This window comes from Micropterus salmoides, unplaced genomic scaffold, assembly GCF_014851395.1.
Source record: "Micropterus salmoides isolate LMB-PRFRI ecotype aquatic unplaced genomic scaffold, ASM1485139v1 Ms_hic_scaffold_12, whole genome shotgun sequence".
In the NCBI taxonomy this organism is placed as follows: domain Eukaryota; kingdom Metazoa; phylum Chordata; class Actinopteri; order Centrarchiformes; family Centrarchidae; genus Micropterus; species Micropterus salmoides.
Genome location: NW_024040263.1, coordinates 28,352,543 through 28,375,964, shown reverse-complemented (window position 1 = coordinate 28,375,964; position 23,422 = coordinate 28,352,543). Strand labels below are relative to the sequence as shown.

Genomic DNA, 23,422 nt, shown 5'->3' with positions numbered 1-23,422 from the left:
TGATTCTCAGAGTGATTGGAAATCATAATTATGGAAAAAGTGAATACTGGAGAGAGAGGAAGCAACCAAGGACCATGTTTAATTGTATTTCCAGAGGTATGATTCAGAGAAAGAAGTCTTTAAAAACGCAGAGATTGGAGAGCAAAATATTAGTAATATTTAAAAAATATATATTCAGGTGACAAGGGTTTAAAACTCTTTAGGATCAACAAGACTAATGAATAGAATTAGTTTTTTTTTTTTCATTTTATTTCTTTAATTATTTCTAATTAGTTTATTTGTTTTTTGTAGGCTATTATTTGGGTTTTGTAGAGGTCAGACAGAGAATAGGCTGTGATAATTAGTCTACACTCCAGATCAGTGGGTGGCGGTAATGCGAACAGCCAATAAAACCAAAAGAAGAAGAGTTTTCGACGGGGTGTCCTTTCTACTCTTGCAGCAGTGCTACACAGCCAGCGGAAAGCCTGCAGAAACATGGATCTTATCAGTAAACCAAGAAGCAAGTCTATCGTGTGGCTATATTTCGGCTTGAAAGCAGATGAAAAGGGACAACCTTTGAACTCTGGCGAGGCAGTCTGTCGTTTATGCCGAAAAATAGTGCTTGCAAAAGGTGGAAATACCACGAATTTAAGAAGTCACCTGAGACGTCGACATCGTGCAGATTTTTTCGAGACCACTTCTTCCACGACATCTGGAGCTTTGTTTGAGGCTCAAGGTGATTTACCACCAAACTCAGCTCTTTCACTGCAACAATTTGGGAATCTAAAGTGTGCATCAAATTTGAGTCATATTGCATTTGCTGCCTTTGCCACAACTGCATGCATGTTGCCCCCCAGTACTGACAAAATGCAACTGCAGTGGGGCACTATAAAGTTGCACTGCAGTGGGGAGCAGTCAAAGGTGAAAAAATAGTTCCTGACTCTGATGCTGTGTAGCCTCGATGCACACACTGGGCTGTTTCTTTAGAGCTAAGACCACGTGGTATTGTATACGTTGTTTTATTTAGCTGAATATTTAATGTTGTAACCAAACATGCACTGAGTGCGCTTAGTGTGTCACATACATGAATGCAACATTTAACTCCGAGCATGCGTTGTGATTGTATCAGTGTAGGCTACAGCGACACTCAACCTATCGTAACATCTGCCAGCAAGTTATTGAGTAAACGGTGTTCATTTTTAAACAGGGGTTTATTTATCGTCAAGCAATGTCATACATAATGTATAATCCACGTCGTGTTTTAGGGTCACTGGTGAACTGTACACCACACAATGCAGAGTGTTTATTTACGCCATGCAACTGCAAACACAAACCAACTAAAGAGGCTTGTACGCATGCGCAGAGAGGGTACGACGAGATCCACAAGTCTGTTTTACGGCATTCTTATACCCTTGTTGCCATGGTATCACCTGAACAGTCATTCACGCAGTCCATTGAAAGGAGCTGGCGGTGACGTAAAGGGGTTATTTTGTTATTAAGCACATCATTTGTTACGGGATACTTTGCTGTTGTCCTGCTGGTATGATGTGTCGTAAATAACGACAGTTATGCGGTTGGTGCAATTATTAGCCAGTCAGAGCCGCCATCTTTAGCGTTTTAAATTCCCATTTTCTAAACCCCACCGACTCTTCAATATAAGCTGAAGACGACTGTGTTATAATAGCCGTATAGCACCGGGAACCTGACTACTTGGGCGGTATCACTCCGCTTTGTTTACATGGCCAAAACCTAACACCTTTGCTCGCTTCATTTTACATTCATGACAAAGCACAGCTGAGGGAGCTATCAGCCAACATTATGAATGCAGACCTGAGGGATTCTCGTGAAAATGTGGATTTGTTTGAGCCTGAGATGACAACTAAAGGTGAAATCATTCTGAAAGAAGAGGATGAGTCACGAGAAGAGGAAGAATGTGAGGTAAATGCCACTGACATTTCTAGACATGCACTGGTATCGGACTTCGAACTGAATGAGCTTGAAGACAGCAGGACTGAAATCAGTAAGGTTACAAAGAAGCAGACGACATGGGCTGTGAACTGCTTCATTGGCTGGTTGGAGTCCCAGGGGCTCCAGGTGGACCTGACTACAGCGGAGAAGACTGAGTTGAACGGGCTGCTGAGACACTTTTATGGATCAGTACGCAACAGCAAAGGTGAGCTGTATGGGATCGCTAGTTACATTGCACTGAGAGCTGGACTTAACCGGTACTTCAAAGAGCCTCCCATCAGTCGCCCTGTGTGCTTAATGAGAGATGCTGAGTTCACCTCCGCCAACAAGGTATTCTTGGGAGTGCTGAAGAGAATTAGGAAGTCTGGTCGAGACGTAACATCACACCATCAGGCACTGTCTCCTGATGATATCCGCATCCTCAGACACTCACGCGCGATGGACACTAGCACTCCAAGGGGACTTCTGAACAAAGTCTGGTTTGATGTACAGGTACATTTTGGCCGCAGAGGGAAGCAGGCTAACAGGAATCTGAAGCCGGAATCGTTTCTGATCAGAAAAGACGAGAGGGGTCTGAGATACTGCACTTTATCCTTTGGTGATGAGACAAAATTTCAAATTGAGAAGGACCGATGCTGTATGTTTGAGAAGCCAGGCAGTGAATTCTGTCCCGTTACTTCTCTCTTAAAGTACCTCAGCAAGCTTCCAACTAACGCAACCGCCCTGTACTTGCAGCCTAAGAAGGAGCTAACAGATGAAATGTGGTACAGTCACGTCCCACTGGGAGTCAATTATCTAGGCTCAATGCTGGCCCGCATGTGTAAAGAAGCCGGCACATCGGTCATCTATACCAATCACTGCGTCAGAAGCACACCCTTTCACCAACTGTGTGACGCAGGACTGGAGGAGAGAGAAATTATTCCTGTCAGCGTGCACAGGTAGGATCAAATTCACCTCTTGTCATCTTAATTTACATTTATCCCAGCACACCTGCTTAAATTACTTAAATATCCTTTTATAACAGGTGTGAAATCTCCCTCCGAAGTCACCAGACGGCACCCCTCGCTATCAGCTATCAGCAGTGGAGCGAGATATTGCCAGAGAGTGGCTCAGCTGGCCCAGCAGGTCTGCCACCAGACAAGTGGGCACCCCTAACAGAAGTTCACTCAAGTGCACACATTCTGCCCCAATGCTGCAATGGATTCATTATTTTAGTAATTACAGTCTAAATGAAATGTTCAGATAAATGTCTACAGAAAGTCAGAATGAACTAATGCGATGCTGGATACGACACGCTAAAGAAACATACGTTTTCCTTGTTGGGGGAACAAAATAAAATGAATCAAAACAAACTCAAAGCTTCTGTCTTTGCTATGAATATCTAATGTAAAATGTTGTGTATTTACTACAATGTAATGTGTCTAATTTTTAATAGTAACAGTCACAAACACGCAGGAACATCCACAGAAGGTCTTGTCTCTATTTACTGTGTTGCTTAATTACATCTAATTTGTTAAAGAAACAGCCAACATCCCGCCTTGACCTATGGGTTTACCATGTCTCACCTTAATGCCATAATTAATTACTAATTATTTCTCTATTTTTTTCACCTCTCCAGCTCTGGATTTAAACCACGAAGAATTCTTCGAGGATGCTCCGTTTCTCCAGACCACATCAAACCAGAACTATGTCCCAGACGCTGTGCTGCCGCCTGGGGAGCCTTGGCTCCAGGGTGGACCCTCGCGGGCGGTGCTATCCCTGCCTTCCTGCCTGTGCCTGTGCGAGGACATTGAGTCTGGGAAGTCTGGTCCTGGATCTTCTGGTGAAGAGCAGATGCCAGAGATGAAAGTGTATGCTAAATGTCACCTTCAGCAGGGCGTCATGTTTGGGCCGTTTGCAGGAGAAGTGTGCAGAGGACAAATGCCGGCCAATCTCAAATATGCCTGGGCTGTAAGTACATATGTTTGAGTAGAACTAAAAAGGCAGTTTAAACTTTGTGCTACAATCACATTTAAAATCAATGATGTAACTTCTGACATGTGTCGTATAACCAGCAGGAATTCCACTCAGAAATGGGTATAAAAATAGTTGACATTCACATTGCTCCCATCTGCAGATCAGGGATGATGCTGCGTTTGTCTACATCGATGCTTCTGATGAAAACAAATCTAACTGGATGAGGTGGGCAGTTCTTACAGATTCAAAGTAGTTTCCTTTATCCTTCTGCTTTAATTTCTTCTAAGGCAGTCTGACATTCAGGCAGTCGTAGTGTGTGTATTTTTGATCACAGCATTTGTCTGCTTACTTTCCTGCTCACAGTCGCACACTTTACGTGTTTGATCTATGTTTCAGGTATGTAACATATACCAGCAGTGAGAAGGAACACAATCTGGTCATCTTCCAGTTTTACCGTCACATCTACTACAGGGTTACCCAGCCCATCACCGAGGGAACAGAGCTCAGGGTCTGGATCGGCAAGGATTATGCCACCTTGTTGGGCCTCGGGATGGGTGAGTTCACTCAATGATGCATAGATCTGAGCAGATCTATATTAGCTTTTCACTTTCACATTCATTTTCAACCGATTTAGACTTAAATTTAATTGTATATAATAATTATTTTGAAGGTCATAAACTGATAATTTAGCTTGCTAAAACTGGCCAACATCCTATGCATTTGTCTTTGTTGGGGAGATACAGGTGACAATGTTAAATGTGAACTTGGAGACAAGGAGACCGTTCTGCGGCTCCTGCAGGACATCCAATTGGTCACTCTCCCAGAGCCTAGCAGCTCTTCCCTTTGGTCAGACCACAGCCAATCACAGAGCCCCATGCTTGTCATCAGTGACGTGACGACAATGTCTAACTTGGACGCAGCTAGTGATTCTGCCATGATTTCTGGCTCTGCCTTCCCCTCCTCCTCCGTGATCTCCTTCCCATCCCCTAGCTCTCACATGCTGGAAAAGTATGATTTTATGCCTGGAACTGAGAAACTGCTGAGTAACCCAAACGCCTCACAGAACAGCCCGTGGTACTTCTTTGGATTTGAGCCGGACCCAACAGGACGGCCTCTGGACCGGAGCACTGCGGTGTGTAAGCTGTGTTTGGAACATGTGGGCTGTGGGGGGGGAGCAGTGGATCTCCAAAACCATCTGACCAACAAGCACCACATCAGACCACGTGACAGTAACAGGGAGCGGAGTCTTCTGACAATAGGTAACTATTACTGTCTACTGCCTGTTTGCTTTCCACTTCAAATAGTATCAAAGTTACAAAGATAAATTTGTTAAATATTGTCACCAAAAGGAATGATATCCTACTATACTAGCAGTACGTACTGATTTGGCCTAAATGTAGTCTGTAGTATGCAGTATGACAAAACATCTCGCAGTATTCATCGCGCCAGTCTACCTTGTGTATTATATCCCATAATGCAAAGCGCTAGAACGGTCACAACAACCGTTATTTATTTAATCAGGCAGCCTCAACAAGCTGCTATTGTTGTTTTTATTTTTTTTACTTTTATTCGAGTTTGTAACAAGTACAAACACACAAAAAAATTACATCAATACGACAAGTTCAAAAGTTAGAGTTTAGCACCAGGAGGGGAATAATATAGACAGATAGATAGATGTTTATTTAGTCCTGGTGGAAATTCATTTTGTGTCATACAGAAAACGTCAGATAAACACCATCAACAGACCAACAACCAGACAACCGCCCCGCCAACACGAACATCACCCCCGAGTGCTATACAAGTTATACTAAGGTGCAGCTCCCTGACACCCCAAGATTCAGCTCTGTTTTTTAAATCTTATCCTTTGTTAAGAAATCCAATACTAATGGGCTCAAATGACCTGCAGGCCCGGTTGGTTCGGAGAGATGGCACCCTAAACCTTCTGCCTGATGGTAACAGCTCATACTCGCCAAATAGGGGATGTGATACATCTCTAATAATCGCCTGCCCCTTCCTCACCAGTCAGGTCATCGTCATGCTAGTTTGCTGTACCCCGGCAGTCTTACTGGACATATTAAATGTCTTATGCAGTTTATTTTTATTATTCACTAACTAAGGATCTATATAAAAATTTTAAATACAATGAAAGCTGTTACAATTTCAATTGCTTTTTGCTTTGGAGACTGTTGAATTGAGAAAATGTTTTGTTTGAACTCTTTTGTAAAGGCAAGAAAACTCTGTTTCTTATCCGTAAATTTACATTTACGAATATGAAATTTGGCTGTTATGGTAACAAGATTAATCAAGTACACATACTGTAAGTGTTTCTCTCTGTGTGATTTTCTGGGATACCAAACAAAACATTCTTCCAAAGTAAAATGCACAGCAGTTTCTGGACATCCACCATAGAAACTACAATTCCCATCAATGTCCATCTTAATTCTATTCCTAACATCGTTGTTAGCTGGATAGAATTTATGAATGAGTTTAAATTTTGTTTCTTTGAGTGATTTGGTATCTACTAGGTAGAAGCCACGCCCTCTTCCATACTATATCATACACAAATTGATTCCAGTATGGGGTCACATATGGTATTGTAATATCTCTTTAGAACAGCGCTCTTATAGATATGTTGCTGTTACCAGAATGACAAACAAATTTTACCTATGGGAGTGCACTTGGCTGAGATTTGAAACTCCAGAGGGTTTTGCACCTAAGACTTTTACGTAGACCTCAGGTGTAACAGCGATATTCTGACAGAAATTCTTTAAGATTCTTGAACGATTGTAAAATGAACTGATGCTCCACTGAATCAAAAGCTTTACAGAAGTCTAAAAATAACATGAATTCGTTATCATCAATCAATTCTGAGTTATCCAGAATGTCCAGGATAAACCTGTTTCTACAATAACAGAGTTCAACACCATTTTAAGACTTTTAGCCAATAATAGAGCAAATATCATGTAATCTTTATGGAGCAAACTAATCAGACGCCAGTCGTCAATAAATAATTTATCTTTGTTGGGATTGGGAATTAGCGTAGTCACCCTTTTTAGTCATGGTGGTTGGGAGAGATTCTGCAAATACTTTGAATAAAAAAGGAGCCAGTTTATTAGCAAATTATTTTTGAAGTCTTACTTTGTGATTTGTTGTTTTTTAGAAGACAAATTGCTTTTTTAATCTCATCAAACGTAATAGGTTTCTCACATAACTCCATTTAATTTTTATTAATAGATTTAGTGTTCAAAAAAGGTCTCAGCTGATTCTTGGCACAATTTGGAGCTCTATAAATCTCTGTAAAAGTTACAACATTAACTGGATATTATTTTGAAGTCCTCTGAAACAACCCCATTAATATTTAGTCTATTTATATTGTTATCATTAGAACGATCTTTGTCTAAATTAAAAAGAAAAAGTGAAGACTGTTCCCCTCCTTCAAGCCATTTGGCTCCAGAACTTATAAATCCAACATTTGCTTTTTGACTGTATAATTCATCGAGGTAGCTAAGAGCTGGTCTTCTTCTCTTCTTCTTCAGCTCTTTTGGCTTTAATACTATCTCATGTTTTCTTAAAAATGGACCTGCCTCAAATTTGAAAAGTTCCCAATTAGTTTCAACTTGTTTTTCTTCTTTGGACCAAAAACTATGAAATCAAAGATGTAACTTGTATTATTTGTTTTTTTTTTAACTTAAAAAGCTTTTGAGTTTCCACAACACTGACTGAGCAGCAACGCTTTTACAGGTGGATAATTTCATCTTGATGTGTTTAGCCTTAAGAGGAGTTGGTCATATTCCCACATCAATAACAATTATCTTCCTCCTAAGGTTGACTTCCGCTTTCCATAACCGGAAACAGACACGACACTGGCTAAGCCTAGCCTAGCATGCTGCAAAATAAATCCACGTTAACAAGTTTCGTGCTAGTCCTGTTTGCATACTGCTATGAAACGCAGTTTGCGGTACATACGCTGTATATACGGCACACTGTGGTCGCCGGTAACGTTAGTATGTTGACGTTAGTAACTTAGGTGGTTCCGAAAAAGCCGTCTGCAGCCATGCTAGCTAGCTGTGAGGCTGTACTGTGGCAACATGCTCACAATAAAAATGCTAAAATGCTGATGTTCAGCAGCTATAATGGTTATCGTTTTTACTATTATATTTTAACGTAGGGGTGTCCCGATCTGATCTTAAAGATCGGAATCGGGGACGGCCAAGGCTGATCCGTATCCGCTTTAGTTTATCACGAACCCGAGGCTTGTTTTACGTTAGCTACCGCAGGGCTATCGCACACGTGTCGTAAACTGAGAGCGCAGTGTGGCTGCAGGACGCGGCGAAAATGTCTGCAGTGTGGAAATATTTTAAATTGGACAACGAAAGCAGTAAAATAGCCACTTGTAATGTCTGCAATGCGAGAATTTCGCGTGGCGGTAGTAGCAGATCTGCGTGCAATACTACCAATATGATACGGCACCTACAGCATAGACACCCACTGGAGTACAGAGACTTCGCACTGAGATCCCGGGCAAAGGCTGCATCGAAGCAAAGGAGAGAGACATGTCTTCGAGACAACGACAAGGACAGAAAGTTTACAGAGAGTGTATTTGATTTCATTGCTATGGATGATAAGCTCATCGCTGTAGTGGAGAACTCAGGTTTGTTGAAAAAAGAACACCAATGCTGCACTAAGTGGGATTGTAATAAGAGCAATATGAAAACAATTGCAGTTTGTTTACCTTGTTATTTTGTACAGACAATTTAATAAGTCGAGGAACAGCTTGGATGCGGGCATGTTTTTCTTAAGGTTTTGCAGAGCTATTCCATAGTCAAGCATATTGGATTGATTTTAATAACTAATAACTGTGCAACTATATTATCTAAGGTAAAACAAGTATTGGATCGGGACTTGGTATCTGCGGATACTCAATATCAAATGATGATCTGATCTAGATCAGGCACAAAAATACTTGATCAGAACGTCCCTATTTTAGCGTGTCGGCCTTATTTCATTTACTAAATCGCGCTACACAAAATGCACACCTGAAGGCTGATGGGAGTGTCATGACCTTTAAAAAACATCTGGTCATAAATGTGTGTACCACATTTTCATGGCAATCTATCCAAAAGCTGTTGAGACATTTCATTAAAAACCACAAATGTTGACCTCAACGAGGCACTAGATTATCAAAGTCATTAGGATATATCCTACTGGAACCATGAATGTGTGTACCATTTGATGTCAATTCAACTAATATATTTTGAGATTTCTCAGGATAAGTGAAAGTGGCTGAAATTGAACAAAATTGATCTACAGCTTAAACAGGCGTTTGAAGCGTTTTTGCTAATTAAAGATTTGTTCTTTTTCACCAAAGGTCAACAACGCTCACAGCCAGTGATGGTTAACAGCGGTCTGGTCAGTACACTCCCCCTGGTGCTGTCTGCCCATGTGACCGAAGCCATTGCCAACTTTCTCATCATGGATCTTCAGCCCCCAGGTTTGGTTGAAGGAGAAGGCTTCAAACAGTTGATCCACACCCTCCTGCCCTCCACCAAGGAGCTGCCTTCACCTTGTCAGCTCGAAAACCTCCTGAAAGAACACCACACCAAAGGTAAGACGAACCTGGCTCAGCTACTGAGGAGGAAAATGGGAAGTGGAGAAAACGAGGAGATTTTGGACTACACTGCTCCCATTGAGTTTGAGCCCAGGAGACGTGGGCGACCTCCGAGCCATCGCAGGGATGTTCCCCATTTTGTCACTTTAAGTGTGGATATTTGGTTCCACAACTGGCAGGGCAACACCGAGAGGTACCTCACCCTCTGGGCACATTACATAGACTGTAATTTCTGTTTTCAGAACATGGCTCTGGCAACCCAAAGACTGACAGACAATGACAATGATTACAGCCTTCCAGCAGTGGAGGCTCAAGTGAAAGTGATGGCCCAGGAGTGGGGAATCTCCCAGCCTAATCTAGTCTTGCTGGGAGGGGAGGGAAGGAACAAGATGAAGCTGGGGCCAGTTAAGAGCGAGAAAGGTGGAGACTGTGCAGGGAGCCTTCCTCACCCCAACTCAACAACGTTTCTTGAGAGGGACGACTCTGTGTCACCTGAGGAACCACACCGCTCCGAGCATGGCCATTCTAGTGAAGGACTACCATCTGTGCCATGTTTCTTCAGCGCTGTGCAAGGCTGCATTGAGGAAGTAATGTCACACCCCGTCATCTCCAAGACCCTCTGCCAATTCCAGGGCATTCTCTCAAACCTGTTCCTGCCACCTGCTCAAAACAAGGGCTTGTATCAGACCCATCAACTGAGTCTGTTGCAGACACTGGTGAAAGAGGAACAGGCAGAGCTGAAGTCGTGGGCTCACAGCCGGCCAACGTGGAATAAGCTGTACCCTCTACTGAGCACGCTCATCAAACATAAAAGCCTTTTCTGTGATATGATAAAAGAGATTAAAGGTGAAGGCTTGTCTAAAGAAGACACTTCGTCAGAATCCAGTTCATCTGGCAGCTGCCACGCAAACTCCACCTCCAACACGTCCTCAACAAGCGCTATGACTTTGCGATCTGAATGGAAGGTTCTGGAGGAGCTGTGTTTGGTCCTCAAACCTCTGGACGTGGCGTGTCGGACTCTCGCCAAGGAGGCGTTCCCCCGCTTGTCCCTCATCAAACCCATTCTCACCGGCCTGCTCTCCCGCCACCTCATGTCGAGGCCGGGGGATTCGTCATCTATCCTAAAAGAAGTGAAGAGGATGATGAGGCGGAAATTGGCGAGCTGTTACGACAACCCTGTTGTCAACAGGGTTCTGTGTGTGGCATGTTCCCTCGACCCCCAGTTCCACGGGCTGGGCTTCATGGAGGAGAAGGTGAGTCATAAAGTAGTTCAAATGCAGGGAGTTGACTATTTGCTTAAACCCGCCCCCCTTAGTTACCGTTAAAATGCCTGTCAAGCGTTCTGTTCTTGCATGGTGTATATGCAGTTTATAGTTTTTATTATACATATAAAGATTCAAATGTACTGAGAGATTTCTGTTTTCATGCTTATGTCCATTTCTGGTGCTACTGGCCAGGAAGACTGAGTTACATTAACTTGTGAGGCGGCTTGAACTGTTCAAAAATCCTTCTGTGTAACTTGACTAATCCACAATCATAGGACAGTGTGTGTTATGTAAAGGATCTTTCTGTTGTTTTCAAGGAGCAGACAGCCATTTTTGATTGGCTGAAGAAAGAGGCTGTCAGGATTGTGAAGGAGGACAGCAGGAGAAGCCAAGGCAAGATGCAAAGCCAGTGCAAGAGAAGCTCCTCACCCGGTTCACCGGAGTCAGAGAGTGACTTCCTGCGGAGGAGCAAGCGCCTCAAAGAGTCCCGCCCAATCAACTTCAGAGAGATGGAAGATGAAGATGAAGAGAGCGATGCAGGGGAGGCCGACGAGAGCGAGCTGGCAGATCCAGGCTCCCAGGGTGGGCTCACTGGTATGGAGTTCCTCCTGGGAGACCTGTTCTGCTCTGCTCCCAGGAGCAGGCAGAACTCCGTGGAGGAGTCTATAGAAATGGAGATGTCTGTGTTCAGAGCAGACAAGGGGGCTTCGCTGGGAGTGGAGCCCCTGCAGTGGTGGAGGACGAAGGCAGTGCAGTTTCCACTGTTGGCCACAGTGGCACGGGCCTACCTGGCAGCCCCAGCGGTGGCAGGTAACGCTGCACAGGACTTTGTGCAGGAAGGAGCGGGAGCCATGTACAAGAAGAGAGCCAACATTCCACCAGAAAGTTTGGACACAATCTTGTTTCTGCACCACAACCACATGCCCGCCACCGAGAGTGGGCAAACGGCAATTAGGAATGATGACAAGAACAGTGGGATTGAGAAGGTCTTATAAACACACAAAGAACATTCATGGCTTTTTTCCCCCCAAGCTCTCGATTGAACCCACTCAGCTACATGTGTAACTCCTACCCTCATCTAAATTTAAACAATAACTGTTCAAACCATAAACCGAAACCCTAACACAAAGTGATCCCATCAAACAAAATGAGGAACAGCACAATATCCCCACTTAGAACACAAACAGGGTGCTGAGGTTGGAGTGCACACAGAGGTACATATAGAAAAGTGTAAAGTAAGTGCATATTAGGAATTATTATATTTTGGGGGTTGAAGGTTTGGCTTCATTGAACTAAATGTTTATTCAGCCCTATTTGAGCAGCAAATAAAATGTAACTTTAGAGATTATTTTTTTCCCCTAAAAGAAAGAGGGGTGTATTATTTTAATTTTTTATTTCCTGGATACTAAAGAGAGGAAAGACCGAGACAAAGAAAATCTGCTTTGTGCTGTTTACAGTTTGGACTATTATACTTCTGATCTACATTTAACTTTGCTCTGTGTATAAAGTACCCTGTAGCGCCTAGTGCCTTACCTCTTTGGGATACAGTCATATAATAGATTGGTAGGTATTCCTAATTTCTATTTTTGTGAAAACAAGTGTCTGATAAAGTGTGTAGGTTGTCTGTCAAAACATATATGAAAGTCCTCCATGGTAGCACTGTATGAAACTACTACCATGTGCCTTTGCTTTTACATTACCACTTGTTTTGTGTGTTGTGAAATAAAACCCCAAAGATCAAATACTAGCTTAAGTGAAACCTAAAATGTTTTTTAAAACATTAACATAGTTTGATTCACTTTTTCAGCACTACATTGTACACTGTTAACGTAATGTATGAAGCTTATTAGCACAATGTCTGTATTGTCGTAGATTGTGATGTTCTTGACATCTTTGCATAATCATGTACATGCAGAATGTCTTCTGTCTTTGATGTCTTACTGTAATGGAAACATACCTGTCGCATACTTTTTTTTTTTTTTTTGAATAAAATATGGAATTTAAGCTGGTCATATAAAAATGTATTCATGAAAAATATACTGGGTATAAACAGCACACAGGACAGTAGTTTTATTTGGACTGTACATTGTGTGCTCTGTATACAGCACATTAAAGCTCAGTAGGGATGGGTATCGCTACATGATACCTTTTTAAGGTATCGACCAAAATAGCCTAGTATCGAGTAGTATCTCTACTCAAACGAGTACTGCATAGGATACTTTCTGGAACCAAATCGAGGCAAACTATGGCTAGAATATTTGTGTGGTTTTGCTTGCAGCCAGGGACGCAAGCAACAGACCCTCCACGTCTGCTGCGGTCTCAGGTATGTTTGTCACTGTTGCAAGATTATCACCACAAGCTTGGCTTTCCGTTGCTTTCAAAGTTTGATATCCTTTTACACTACTCCGTACGTTTTTATTTGCAATTGACGTGCCTTGTCACCGATCGATCACTGCGTTCCATCATATCAATTCCAATGCTTTTGTGGCGCAGCAGCTCATCAGCTGATTTTACTCACTGAGCCCCCGGCTGATGATGCAGCTGCGGCTGATATCCGATGTAGTTTATGTGGTTGGCGGCACGTTCAACCTCTTTTCCTGTTTGCTTCTTTAGACTGTTTAGTGTAGTGTAGTTTAATGACTTGTTTAAGCCGACTCCTTTCTCATTTATCATTTCTTTTTGGAGGTTTACAACTCACTGCTAAAGGAAAAACCATCTTTCATTTCAGTTCCTCGAGATTTACTGATCAAAAGTTAACAGAACAATTCTCCGTTCTTTATTTTAAACAAATGTGTCAAAACTTAAATTTGTTTTCCACAACTCTGGTCACTAAACTATTCACTCTCATTCAAATAAAAATTAATACCATTCAACTACTATGGCATCAACAGGTGGCACTGTTTGCAAGGTATCAAATGAAGTACTCTATTGGTATTGGTATCACTTTAAGGTGGTGCTATGGTACTCTTATAACATTTTAAACGATACCCAACCCTAAAGCTCAGTAAAGAAATTTCAGTGAAGCACTTATAAAATATAGGCCACAAAACAATCATATTGTTTATTCAACTAACACATTTTGGATAATAGAAAACATTTTTTAAAAGCATGTATCTGACCTCACAAGCAGTGAAACATTTGAAATGTCATCAGTGCACTTAGGTTAAAGAAAAGTTTTACAAAAAAAACATTTGACCCCTGAACAGTTAAGTCTAGAAGTTAACTAAAGCACTTGAATGACCATCACTATAACTTTGCTTCAGCCATTTTGGAGCCATTAGTGACTTCAGTGTGGGCGTTGCCGTCTCTGTGGCGGGCTACTTTCCTGCAGTGGATGAAGACGTAGACAGGATGGATGAACACCAGCAGAGTGAGTATAGTCAGAGCAATGTCCACCTGTAACAGATTAAAACAGTTATTGACTGTTGGCACAAACTAAGATTTTTTGCATTTCTCAAAGTGTATGTATGTGCTCGCGACCTAAATGTGTTTTCCACAAGGATTTGATATTCACGCAGAGGTGTTTTTCTAAAAACTATTATTTAAACTTTCTTGAGCACTTACATAAAAGGGGTCTCCTCCCAGAGCTCCTTTGACCAGGGCAAAGCAGGGGTACTGCAGCAGAGAGACAATAGCAGACATGGACATCACCAGGCCGTACAGCTTCCCAAAGTGGCAGGCTGGAAAACTGAGAGAGGGGGAGATCCGTCATTTCCACACATACGTCTATGACTTTGTGTCTATGCAACAAAAAATATGGTTAGGTTACAAAGAGGCTGAGAAATCCTGACGTTTAGTTTAGAGCTCCAGAAACCCTGGATCCTACAATTCCCACAATAAAACTCAGTAGCATCTTTGTGCAGAAGTTTGTGACTCAGTTTTTAAAAAGAATATTGAAGTCTTAAGCCCATTGCAAAATAATGCAGATGACATCATCAGGGATGTTTTTTTCCCTATATTAGAGAGCTCACTCCAGAGGCTTGTAAGACATGCAGCTGTTGTCACAGCCTGAGAAGTACTCCTTGTGACAAGTACACTGATTTTAGTGTGTAAAACTGGTGGAGTGCTCCTTTAAGTCACAATTACTGTGGCATGCTGCACCTGTCATACTCACATACATGTATTTAAATGACTACTAGTATTCATTATGTTTTGCATGTCCACCAGCATTCCAGCATTTATGAAGTCAATTTCACTTTAATGAAAGATAGAGAAGTTACTTTATTAACGTTAACTTTAGAGTTATACACCTCAACTCTTTGCTCTTCATAGACGATAGTGTCAGGTTAGAAAATTACATTCCAGTAGCATCTTATCTGATTTGTGGGATGGGTAATAGTAAATTGACTGTACTTAAGTAGCGCCTTTCTAGTCTTCTGACCACTCAAAGCGCTTTACAATATGTGTCACAGCCTTCAGGAGCAGTTTGGGGTTCAATATGTTGCCCATGGACACCTCGCCATGCAGACTGGAGGAGCTGGGGATCAAACCACCGACCTTCCACTTGCCTTGGGCAACTTGCTCTATCTCCTGAGCCACAGCTGTAACGCTTTACGACTGGTGCAAAATCTGCACTCTTGCTTATTTGGTGTGAAACTGGTGTAGAAATCTAAATTTTATAGTATAAATGAGTTTTAAAGCGACAACACACCTTAAAGAGGTTCAAAGACACCAGAGAGTTGCTGCCAGAACTGCAACAGTCCCAGACGTTGAAAAATGATGTAATGTTTGGAAAATCATGGTGGCATACTGTATGTCGACCATAGGAAAACGGCATTATAAAAGAGAAACACTACATATGTCAACTGTGAAATACCCTAAACTGTATATTTGTTTAACAATTCAGAAGTGACCATCAAGTCATGTCTCAGTTTCAACGAGACTTCTTTTGCAGAACTGTCGTATTGTAAGGTGTTACTTTTATTTTGTCTATCCCCTGTGTGTGTGTGTGTATGTGTGTGTGTGTATGTATGTGATAGCTACTCACGCAATGCTAATGAACGCTGCATTTCCCCCGTAGAGGAAGGAGCGATTGAGGACTTGTAGAATAAAAGTGAGGTACTGCAGTGGGAGGAAAGAAACGGAGGCGCACACAGAGAACAGCAGGCACTGCAGGGAGGTTAGGAACAGAGACAGACAGGAGGAGCGCAGGTCCGCCTCCTGCTCGGTTTCTCCTACAGGAGGAAAAATGGTTAGAAAGGACTGAGTCAAGCTGATGTGTTGCAAACACATGCAGTTATAACACAAGTCACTGATTTACCAGGAGCCAGAGGTTTTCCTTTGTGTCTGTCCATGATGAGTCCATTCCATGGAGCACACAGAACTCCACACAGCTGGGTCATAGCAAAAGCATTGGTGTACTGACTCACTGAGGGAAACATGGACAGAAGGAAACAGCCACACAGAGAAGCAAAAGAAAACAGGTGATGGGGTTGGATAGCGATAATGAGAAGAGGGAATAGAAAGGTCAGAGAATAAGGAGAACAAGGAGAAAGCTTTAAATCACAGTCAGTCAATACATGTGACAAAGTGGATCAGTGTCTTTAATAATAAGTTACCCAGGTTGGGGTCATTGTTGGCCAGGCGGTTGAGCATGGGGTTGAGCGTGCCAATAAAGAGGTAGTGCCTCAGCTGCATAATGGACAACCACACCAGGTGCCACAGGAAGAACCAGGACAGCACACAGCTCCGGAAACTCGCCACTAAACCCGTGGAAATTCACATGAAATCAAGACATTAACTATTCTGAAAATCTAAATCAAGTCCACACACTGACCTTTATTTAGTATAGCACATTTCACGGAGCGAGGTTACAAAGTTCTTCACAAGAGTTTAATTGTTAAACACACACAATTGCAAAAACTAGAGGCCAGTAAGAATAAATGAGTCTTCAGCTGCTTTGTAAGGAATCATCAGAGACAGCAGAACATAAGTCTATGGTAAGAGACTTTCACAGCGCCAGAGCCACCATTTCAAAGGTATGATCAACTTTTGTTTTCAGTCGAGTGTGGAGAACGACCAGTAAGCCCTGGTCAGAAGACCTATGTGACCTACTGGAGATAGAAAGGTGGAGCAGGTACACAGGTAGTGCCTGACCATGCAGGGCTCCATGTGTGAAAACAAGAACCTTAAAATGTATCATGAACCTGATGGGAAGCCAGTGTAAAGAAAATAGAAGGGGTGTGATGTGAGTCAACATGTAGGATCTGGTCAACAGCCTTTCAGCAGTGTTTTGGACCAATTGTAGATCTGATCTGTGTAGTTCTGACAACTTGTTTCACTTATTTTTCTAGTATTTCCTGGTTTTTTCTTCCCAAATGTGGGGATTTTCTGCTTTTCTTTGTCATATTTGACAGTCATTTAAAAATCTTTAACTTTTGGACTGTTGACCGGACAAAACAAGCAAATTGGAAACACCACAGTGCATTCGAAGAAAATGTAAATGTTTCTTTTTACAATTTACAAGCGATAATGAAAATGATCATTAGACACAGCCCTAATGTACATTAAATCATAGTAGTCCAAAAGTCATATAGTTCCTCAATTGGCTTTTTTACTGTTCCTGGTCGTACGCACAGCTTACAGAGCTTTGATTGGATGAAGTGCTGTTCGCTTATTTACAGTGTGTGTGTGTGTGTGTGTGTGTGTGTAAGGGTGGAAACAATGGATATACGGAAGAGTTTTTGGACTCTACTCATCACAATGAGTAGAGTTATTGATCATTGATCTTGTTTTCTGCATAGGAAATAGAGAGGCCCACTTATTAGTTTTTAATGCTATACTAATTATTATTATTTATTTTATATATTATTATTGATGTACCTTTTCCTGAGTCTTGGGCCCCTGTCCCGTCCTCAGGTGCTGGTGGCACGTTGTCCCTCCCACAGGACTCCTGGGAAAGTGTCATCGCACCTTCCCTCGTCCCCTCAAACTGCTCTACGTTGTAAGTGTTGGCCTTTTCGCAATTCAATCTGCATCGGGAGAAGTAAATGTCTGTCATGTCACATCTGTAATGTTGATCTACAGACCTACTGCAGTAGCTGCTTCAAAGACCAACTAATGTTCTCACCCGTAGGTGTAGCCTTGTGGCAGGGTGTAGGGGATGTGGGTTCTGGGCATCAGTAGGAAGGTCCTCAACAAGTGTATGATGCTGCAGAAGGACAAAACAAGGAAGGAGGAATGGAGAGAAATTCCCTGTTCAAATAGTACCTGGAAGGCAGAGGAAAAACTCTTGGTTAAACTTAAAGAAAATAGGTAATAGCAATTTTGTATAATCAATTTAGTCTCTATCTATTCTTGAACTCATTCACTGTTCACTATTTAGTCCATCATAGTACTTTGAAGCAAGCTGTCTTACTCTAGTGAGAAAGACCAATGACCGAGTGCAACCTACCATCCAGCAACGTGAATGCCCAGATTAGTGCCTTTTTTTAAAACTTCCCATCTAGTAAATGGTTTCAGATGCCGCCAGATTATAACGGCTCCACTGACACTACTGCACTCCTTTACCTTAATGATGAGAAACACAGCTGCAGAGGAGTCAAAGGCACCATTGTAGAGGGTGATGATGGTTGAGCGATGAGCAGCAAACAGGTTGCCCACCTTTCCGACACACAGAGACACAATTCAGCGATGCAAACTTTATAGTTAGGTCTATGGGTTAATGGCGAGTTCAAAGGTGCATGAATTATGATTTATCTTGAACATATAGTATGTTTCTATGCTAAGATGTGTATACAGAAATATTCACCTGCATGTTAGTTAGGAGGAGCAGAATTCCTCCCACGGCGATGCAGGAGAGGGCAGGAAAAAGCAGCTCTGAAAATGCTACATGACGGTGGAAGACAAACTTAAGAAACACTTGCCTTGATTATGTTCTGATGACATGATTGTAAACTTACCCAACCCCTTCACTTAGTTAGTGCTAGCGTCCAGAGTGACAGCAGAAAAGTTGGGTGTTTAAGTACTAATGAACAGCTCATCCAAGTATGATCTAGCAGGAGAGCGAAACTTGGGTCCTGTGGCAGTAATGTCAATGGCATAGTACGGTGGCCCTGAAGTGCAAACAGCAAATCACCACAACACGACAGTAATTTGCCACATTTGTGAATTGCTGTGGTGTTGTGGCAATTTGCAGTTGTGTTGTGGCAAAATGCTGTCATATGCGAATTGCTGCTGTAGTTTGCACTTCAGGGCCACCGTAGTATAGACAGCTATATGAAAATATATTTTCAAGGGATAATTAAGAATTAAATATAGATTTGATATGATTACGGCATGAATTATGTACGGTATCGTAATAACCTGGGTTTCAAGTAATAACTGCTGTTGTATTTCCAACACTAACAAGGAGCCTTCACACAAACCATATATCCCCGCTATGTCTAACTTTTTTTTATTTTACCAAGATAAAAACAGAAACATTTCTTTTCACAGGCAGTGCACTAAAACACCTTAATAAATGAAATAATCCAGATAATTCAGCTGCCAGAACAAAGTCATGCTAGCTATAGAGTTAATCAGGTAGTAAACAAGTTAACTTCTGTGCTAACTTCATTTAGCCATTATAGCTATTCAGCCCATTTTCAGATGTTAATGTTTCATGTTTCCAAAAGCATAAGTAATAGTTCGTGTTCACACACAATGTAAACCAATTAAACGCAAAGAAATCAGTTGTTTAAATGGCCACCTTAGGAACAAGGTGGACTACAAGAAAATGGCATGTTAGCCTGCTTCTGGGAAATTCTTAAAGTTAGCCTGCTTCTGGGAAATTCTTAAAGTTAGCACAATGCAACAAGCTGACAATTTGACAGGAATACTGCATTTTTATCACCATGGTGCAAACCATTTATTGTGTCTAATAACTCTAATATTATATTAAGGTTTTGGATGTTGAGAAGGTGTAGTGAATAACATGAAATGGTCACTTATTTGATGTATGTTGTGAATGCTTGTGCATGTGCACCTACCTGCACTAGATAAGGCAACAAGAATGGTTCCAACCGTGTACAAAGATCTGGAGAGAGAAGTGTGCCTGAATTTAGAGCAGCTAGATCCGTGTGTCTGTCATTTATCCACCAAAGCATACACACACTCAGGCACACATTTTTACACATCACACATAAAAAACAACAATGGTAAAGTTTTTCAACTTAAATTAGTTAATAAATAAGGAGGTGGGTTTGCATATTTGTAAAATACCTCCTTTAGGTGTTTTTCATGCGTAGGCTCTTTAACCTGATAACCTGTATCACGTGATCTAAAGATATGCGTGCACTGTAAGCAATAAATAAGTAAGCCTTATCGAAATTGTCAATGTGTAACGCAACAGCTCAAGAAATCAGCATACTTTACTGTCCCAGATAAGAAAGAACATGTATCATACAAGAATAAAATGGGGGGATGCAATTATTGGTTATCAGCAGGACATCCCTTCTGTTAGATGCTTTCCAACATCAACATGAATGTAGATGTGTTACACATCTCCAGGCACGTTTTTAGTGACAGTCTGAGCTCAAAGGGTTCAGTTTCTACCAAACACTGGCTCTATCCATCCTGAACTAGGCTCTCCAGGTCTTCTTCAACTTGTCTTGAAAAGGATTCAAAGCTGTAAATATTATAAAGGCACCACACCACAATTATGAGGGTCAATTAGGGTCTGGGGTCAAATGACGTGGGCTCTGCTTGACTGTAATCTCTCTGCCTCTGTAAGACACTCCCTACTTTTATCTCTGTAACCCTTACTGGCCCCCCTTCCCCCTTTTAACTGTTAACCGTAGCAATAACTGAACCGCAAACAGAAATATAAATATGAGCTCATGATTCCCGTATGGGCATGGTGCATTGAATAATAACTTATTTCAACTTATTTCGAGTGGTATAAACCACTTAAGCTTTTGTTTCATTCTACTATCTTAGTACACACAAGAGAAATGTCAATGAAAAGCCATTTGTCTGTCAACTAAAACCTGGGCAAACAATATGTCCATGACAGTTTTCAACTGCGGCCTTGAGATTTTCCTTCGGTTTTGTGGTTGGAGAGAGAAAAATAAGATGAACTCACATTCCCAGCAGCCTGGTCACCATGGTGCCAAATCGATCAAACAGGTAGCCATTGACTAGGCTCAGGAAGTTGTTGAGGAACGAGGCAACGGTGAAGACCAGAGAGAACTGCTCATCCTGTCTACTACAGTCTGTATGAAAGAAAAACAGAGAGAAAACTTGGGACATGATGGGATATTGAGCAACTAGTGGTGGACACCAAAATGTGTCTGCTAAATGCACAATAAATATTTGAATTAGATTCCTCGGGTGGCCAGAAACTTGACTCCAATTGGATGATAACATTGATTTGTGTCTGCTGGATGTGTATGTGGAAATGATTTGCTAACACTAGCCATAAAGACTGTCATTGTGTTTTGGAGTTCTTGTTTAATTGATAGTATTCGTACATTTTCTCAGTTGCTCACCTGTGCTATTGGTACCCGGGACAGTGACACACAGTTGACTGAAGTAGCCATCCTCCTTCAGCACAAACACCAGAGAGGCGAATCCAAACACAACTCCAGCAAAGCACAGACACTCCAACATCCCTGAGGCCAGAGTCAGCCTGTAGCGAAGCCCGGTGCCAACCTTGTACCTCTGCATGCTTCACTCCCCTTCTCCAGGTCACCAATAGGTTTACTTCCTGTATGAGTTTAGTCCTCAAAGAAAGTTGTTGTCTCTCTTTTTCGCTTTGGTTTTCTGTTCCTCTAATTCCTCTTCAAGTTGTTTTTTTAGAGTTCCCTTCAGCAAGTGCAGGGCAACAACGGTCACTGCTGGATTAACGTTTCTAACATACAGAACAAAATCAAAACAGGTGTGAGGGAGAGAGAGAGAGTTGTTCATCTTTCAGCTACAGCCCAAACAGTACAATATGACACAGCATTTTGTTTCACACCAATTCAGGACTGAGCAGCATTAGTGAAGCAGCTTCAATGGATTAAACTCATATGTTAACCAATTTACACCACACATTTGTACATATTTCTACAGCAATTTTACATTAGTTTCAAAACAATATTTAAAGAATGACTAGTGGTAAATATTGTTCTCAGTGTGGTTGCATAAAAGTTTTGCAGTTTTATAAGTTTTGTAGTTTGAAGATGATCTTAAACATGATATTTTGATATTGAGACTGGCAAAGACAGCAAAGACCTTGGAGGGAGATTACTGTGCTTGAACTGAAGAATATCTCTATCTCAGAATTCATTTACGGTTGTGATTATCTTGTGACTGCAGCTCAATGGCAGTGAAAACACATCTTGACAGCTACAATTACTGGTTACTTTGAGCTACTTTTTAGATTTAGATTTTATAAACTAGTAATAATAATCCTATAATGTAATTCATACTACAATACTAGTTTATGCAATATACTATACCATAGGTGTATAATAAATATATATACACACTGAAAAAATATAAAAGCTCTGAAGGGACCATTCTGAATATAAAGTATCAGTTTATTTTTTATTCTACATTACCTACATTTTGATGAAAATATTTCTATAGCCTACTTTTATTAAAGAAGAATTTTGAGCAGTATTTTTACATTTTGGTACATGCATAAACGACAGTGATATAAATTATAGGTATAGGCTATATTTCCCCTTTAAACTTCAAATACACTGAACAATCATATGTCCCTCGTCTTTTTCCGTGTCTCATGTCCAGCTCCCAGTAGCCTACACAGGACAGGGTGGCAGTTATCGGCAGCTTGACAGTAATCCAGATTAGTTCGCTTAATCTATGCGTACTGTCAGAACTAACTAACGTGGACACAAAACCTCACGAAATTAGCCCGTTGCAAGACGTTCTCCCTCCAAACTCGTCACATATGGGCACTTGGTCAATACCCCTTCACATGGTTTATTACAATTAAGAATCAAACACAACATGAGTGGACAGTTGAGATCGTAATATGAACAAAATACCTACCCATAAATGGTCAGTTTCTCTTTCATGGAGACTACAGTCATGTGACAAAGTACGCATCATTCCGCAAAAACCTGCGGTACCATTAACATCTGAAAAGCTGTTTACCTTGTAATTTCCTGGTGATACAAACATTGCAGTCCTCTTGGGCAGGGGCTCTGCAGGACAGTGACGAGCCATGAACTGAGCCGGTCTGTTTATCTGGTGTGCAGAGCTGCGCCTCACTCTCCCAGCCTGTCAGTCGGAGCGCTTGTAATCGCAACAGGTGGACACAGGGCGGGAGACCATATGGGTTTCTATTGCAGTAATTCTCACCAACTGTTTAATTGTGAATAATAGTCTAATCTCACGGATTTTCCATTATTTAGCTACATAATGAGAATATTTTAATTCCAGCCTTTATGTCCCTAAGATGAAAGAACTGTAGCCTATTGTAGAATCCAGCCAGCTTCAAACTTTAGCTGGTTTTGGGTGGTGGTGGGTGCTTTCACAATATGTATTAAACTTTTCTAAAAAGAGGTGGTATTGTGCTTTTTGGCTTTCCCCCTCTCATTTATTGAGTTTTATCTCTTTTTTGTGCATGTAACAGGTTTACAAAGTGAAAAAGCCCAAAGTCCAGAGGGAGCTAGTCTGAGCGGAGGCCCTTCGGCTCGACTCGCCTTTGTTTGGT

General features: G+C 41.6%; 2 protein-coding genes across 6 annotated transcripts; one reads left to right on the top strand and one right to left on the bottom strand.

Moving 5' to 3' along the window:
- Positions 1 to 408: 408 nt before the first annotated feature.
- Positions 409 to 12,786, top strand: LOC119899702. Of its 4 annotated transcripts, none has more exons than XM_038714367.1 (9): positions 409 to 715; positions 1,769 to 2,885; positions 2,972 to 3,072; positions 3,566 to 3,897; positions 4,064 to 4,128; positions 4,300 to 4,457; positions 4,647 to 5,162; positions 9,272 to 10,764; positions 11,100 to 12,786. In XM_038714367.1, the coding sequence occupies exons 1-9, from the start codon at positions 475 to 477 to the stop codon at positions 11,769 to 11,771; spliced, it is 4,695 nt and encodes a 1,564-aa protein (XP_038570295.1). In that variant the 5' UTR covers positions 409 to 474; the 3' UTR covers positions 11,772 to 12,786. The 4 variants fall into 4 exon arrangements, with proteins under 4 accessions (XP_038570295.1, XP_038570294.1, XP_038570296.1 ...); XM_038714366.1 differs by having other exon boundaries at positions 410 to 715; positions 11,094 to 12,786; XM_038714369.1 differs by lacking the exon at positions 409 to 715 and having other exon boundaries at positions 2,869 to 2,885; positions 2,972 to 3,161; positions 11,094 to 12,786.
- Positions 12,787 to 13,472: 686 nt separating this feature from the next.
- Positions 13,473 to 23,057, bottom strand: slc43a3a (solute carrier family 43 member 3a). 2 transcript variants are annotated; one of them, XM_038714365.1, is made up of 13 exons: positions 22,756 to 23,057; positions 21,246 to 21,607; positions 20,840 to 20,969; positions 19,746 to 19,792; positions 18,527 to 18,603; positions 18,286 to 18,378; positions 17,846 to 17,985; positions 17,599 to 17,747; positions 16,335 to 16,478; positions 16,037 to 16,144; positions 15,764 to 15,950; positions 14,341 to 14,464; positions 13,473 to 14,172 (listed from the first exon to the last, which is right to left on the bottom strand). In XM_038714365.1, exons 2-13 carry the CDS (start codon positions 21,421 to 21,423, stop codon positions 14,023 to 14,025), a joined length of 1,527 nt encoding a protein of 508 aa, XP_038570293.1. In that variant the 5' UTR covers positions 21,424 to 21,607; positions 22,756 to 23,057; the 3' UTR covers positions 13,473 to 14,022. The 2 variants fall into 2 exon arrangements, with proteins under 2 accessions (XP_038570293.1, XP_038570292.1); XM_038714364.1 differs by having other exon boundaries at positions 22,861 to 23,057.
- Positions 23,058 to 23,422: the final 365 nt, after the last annotated feature.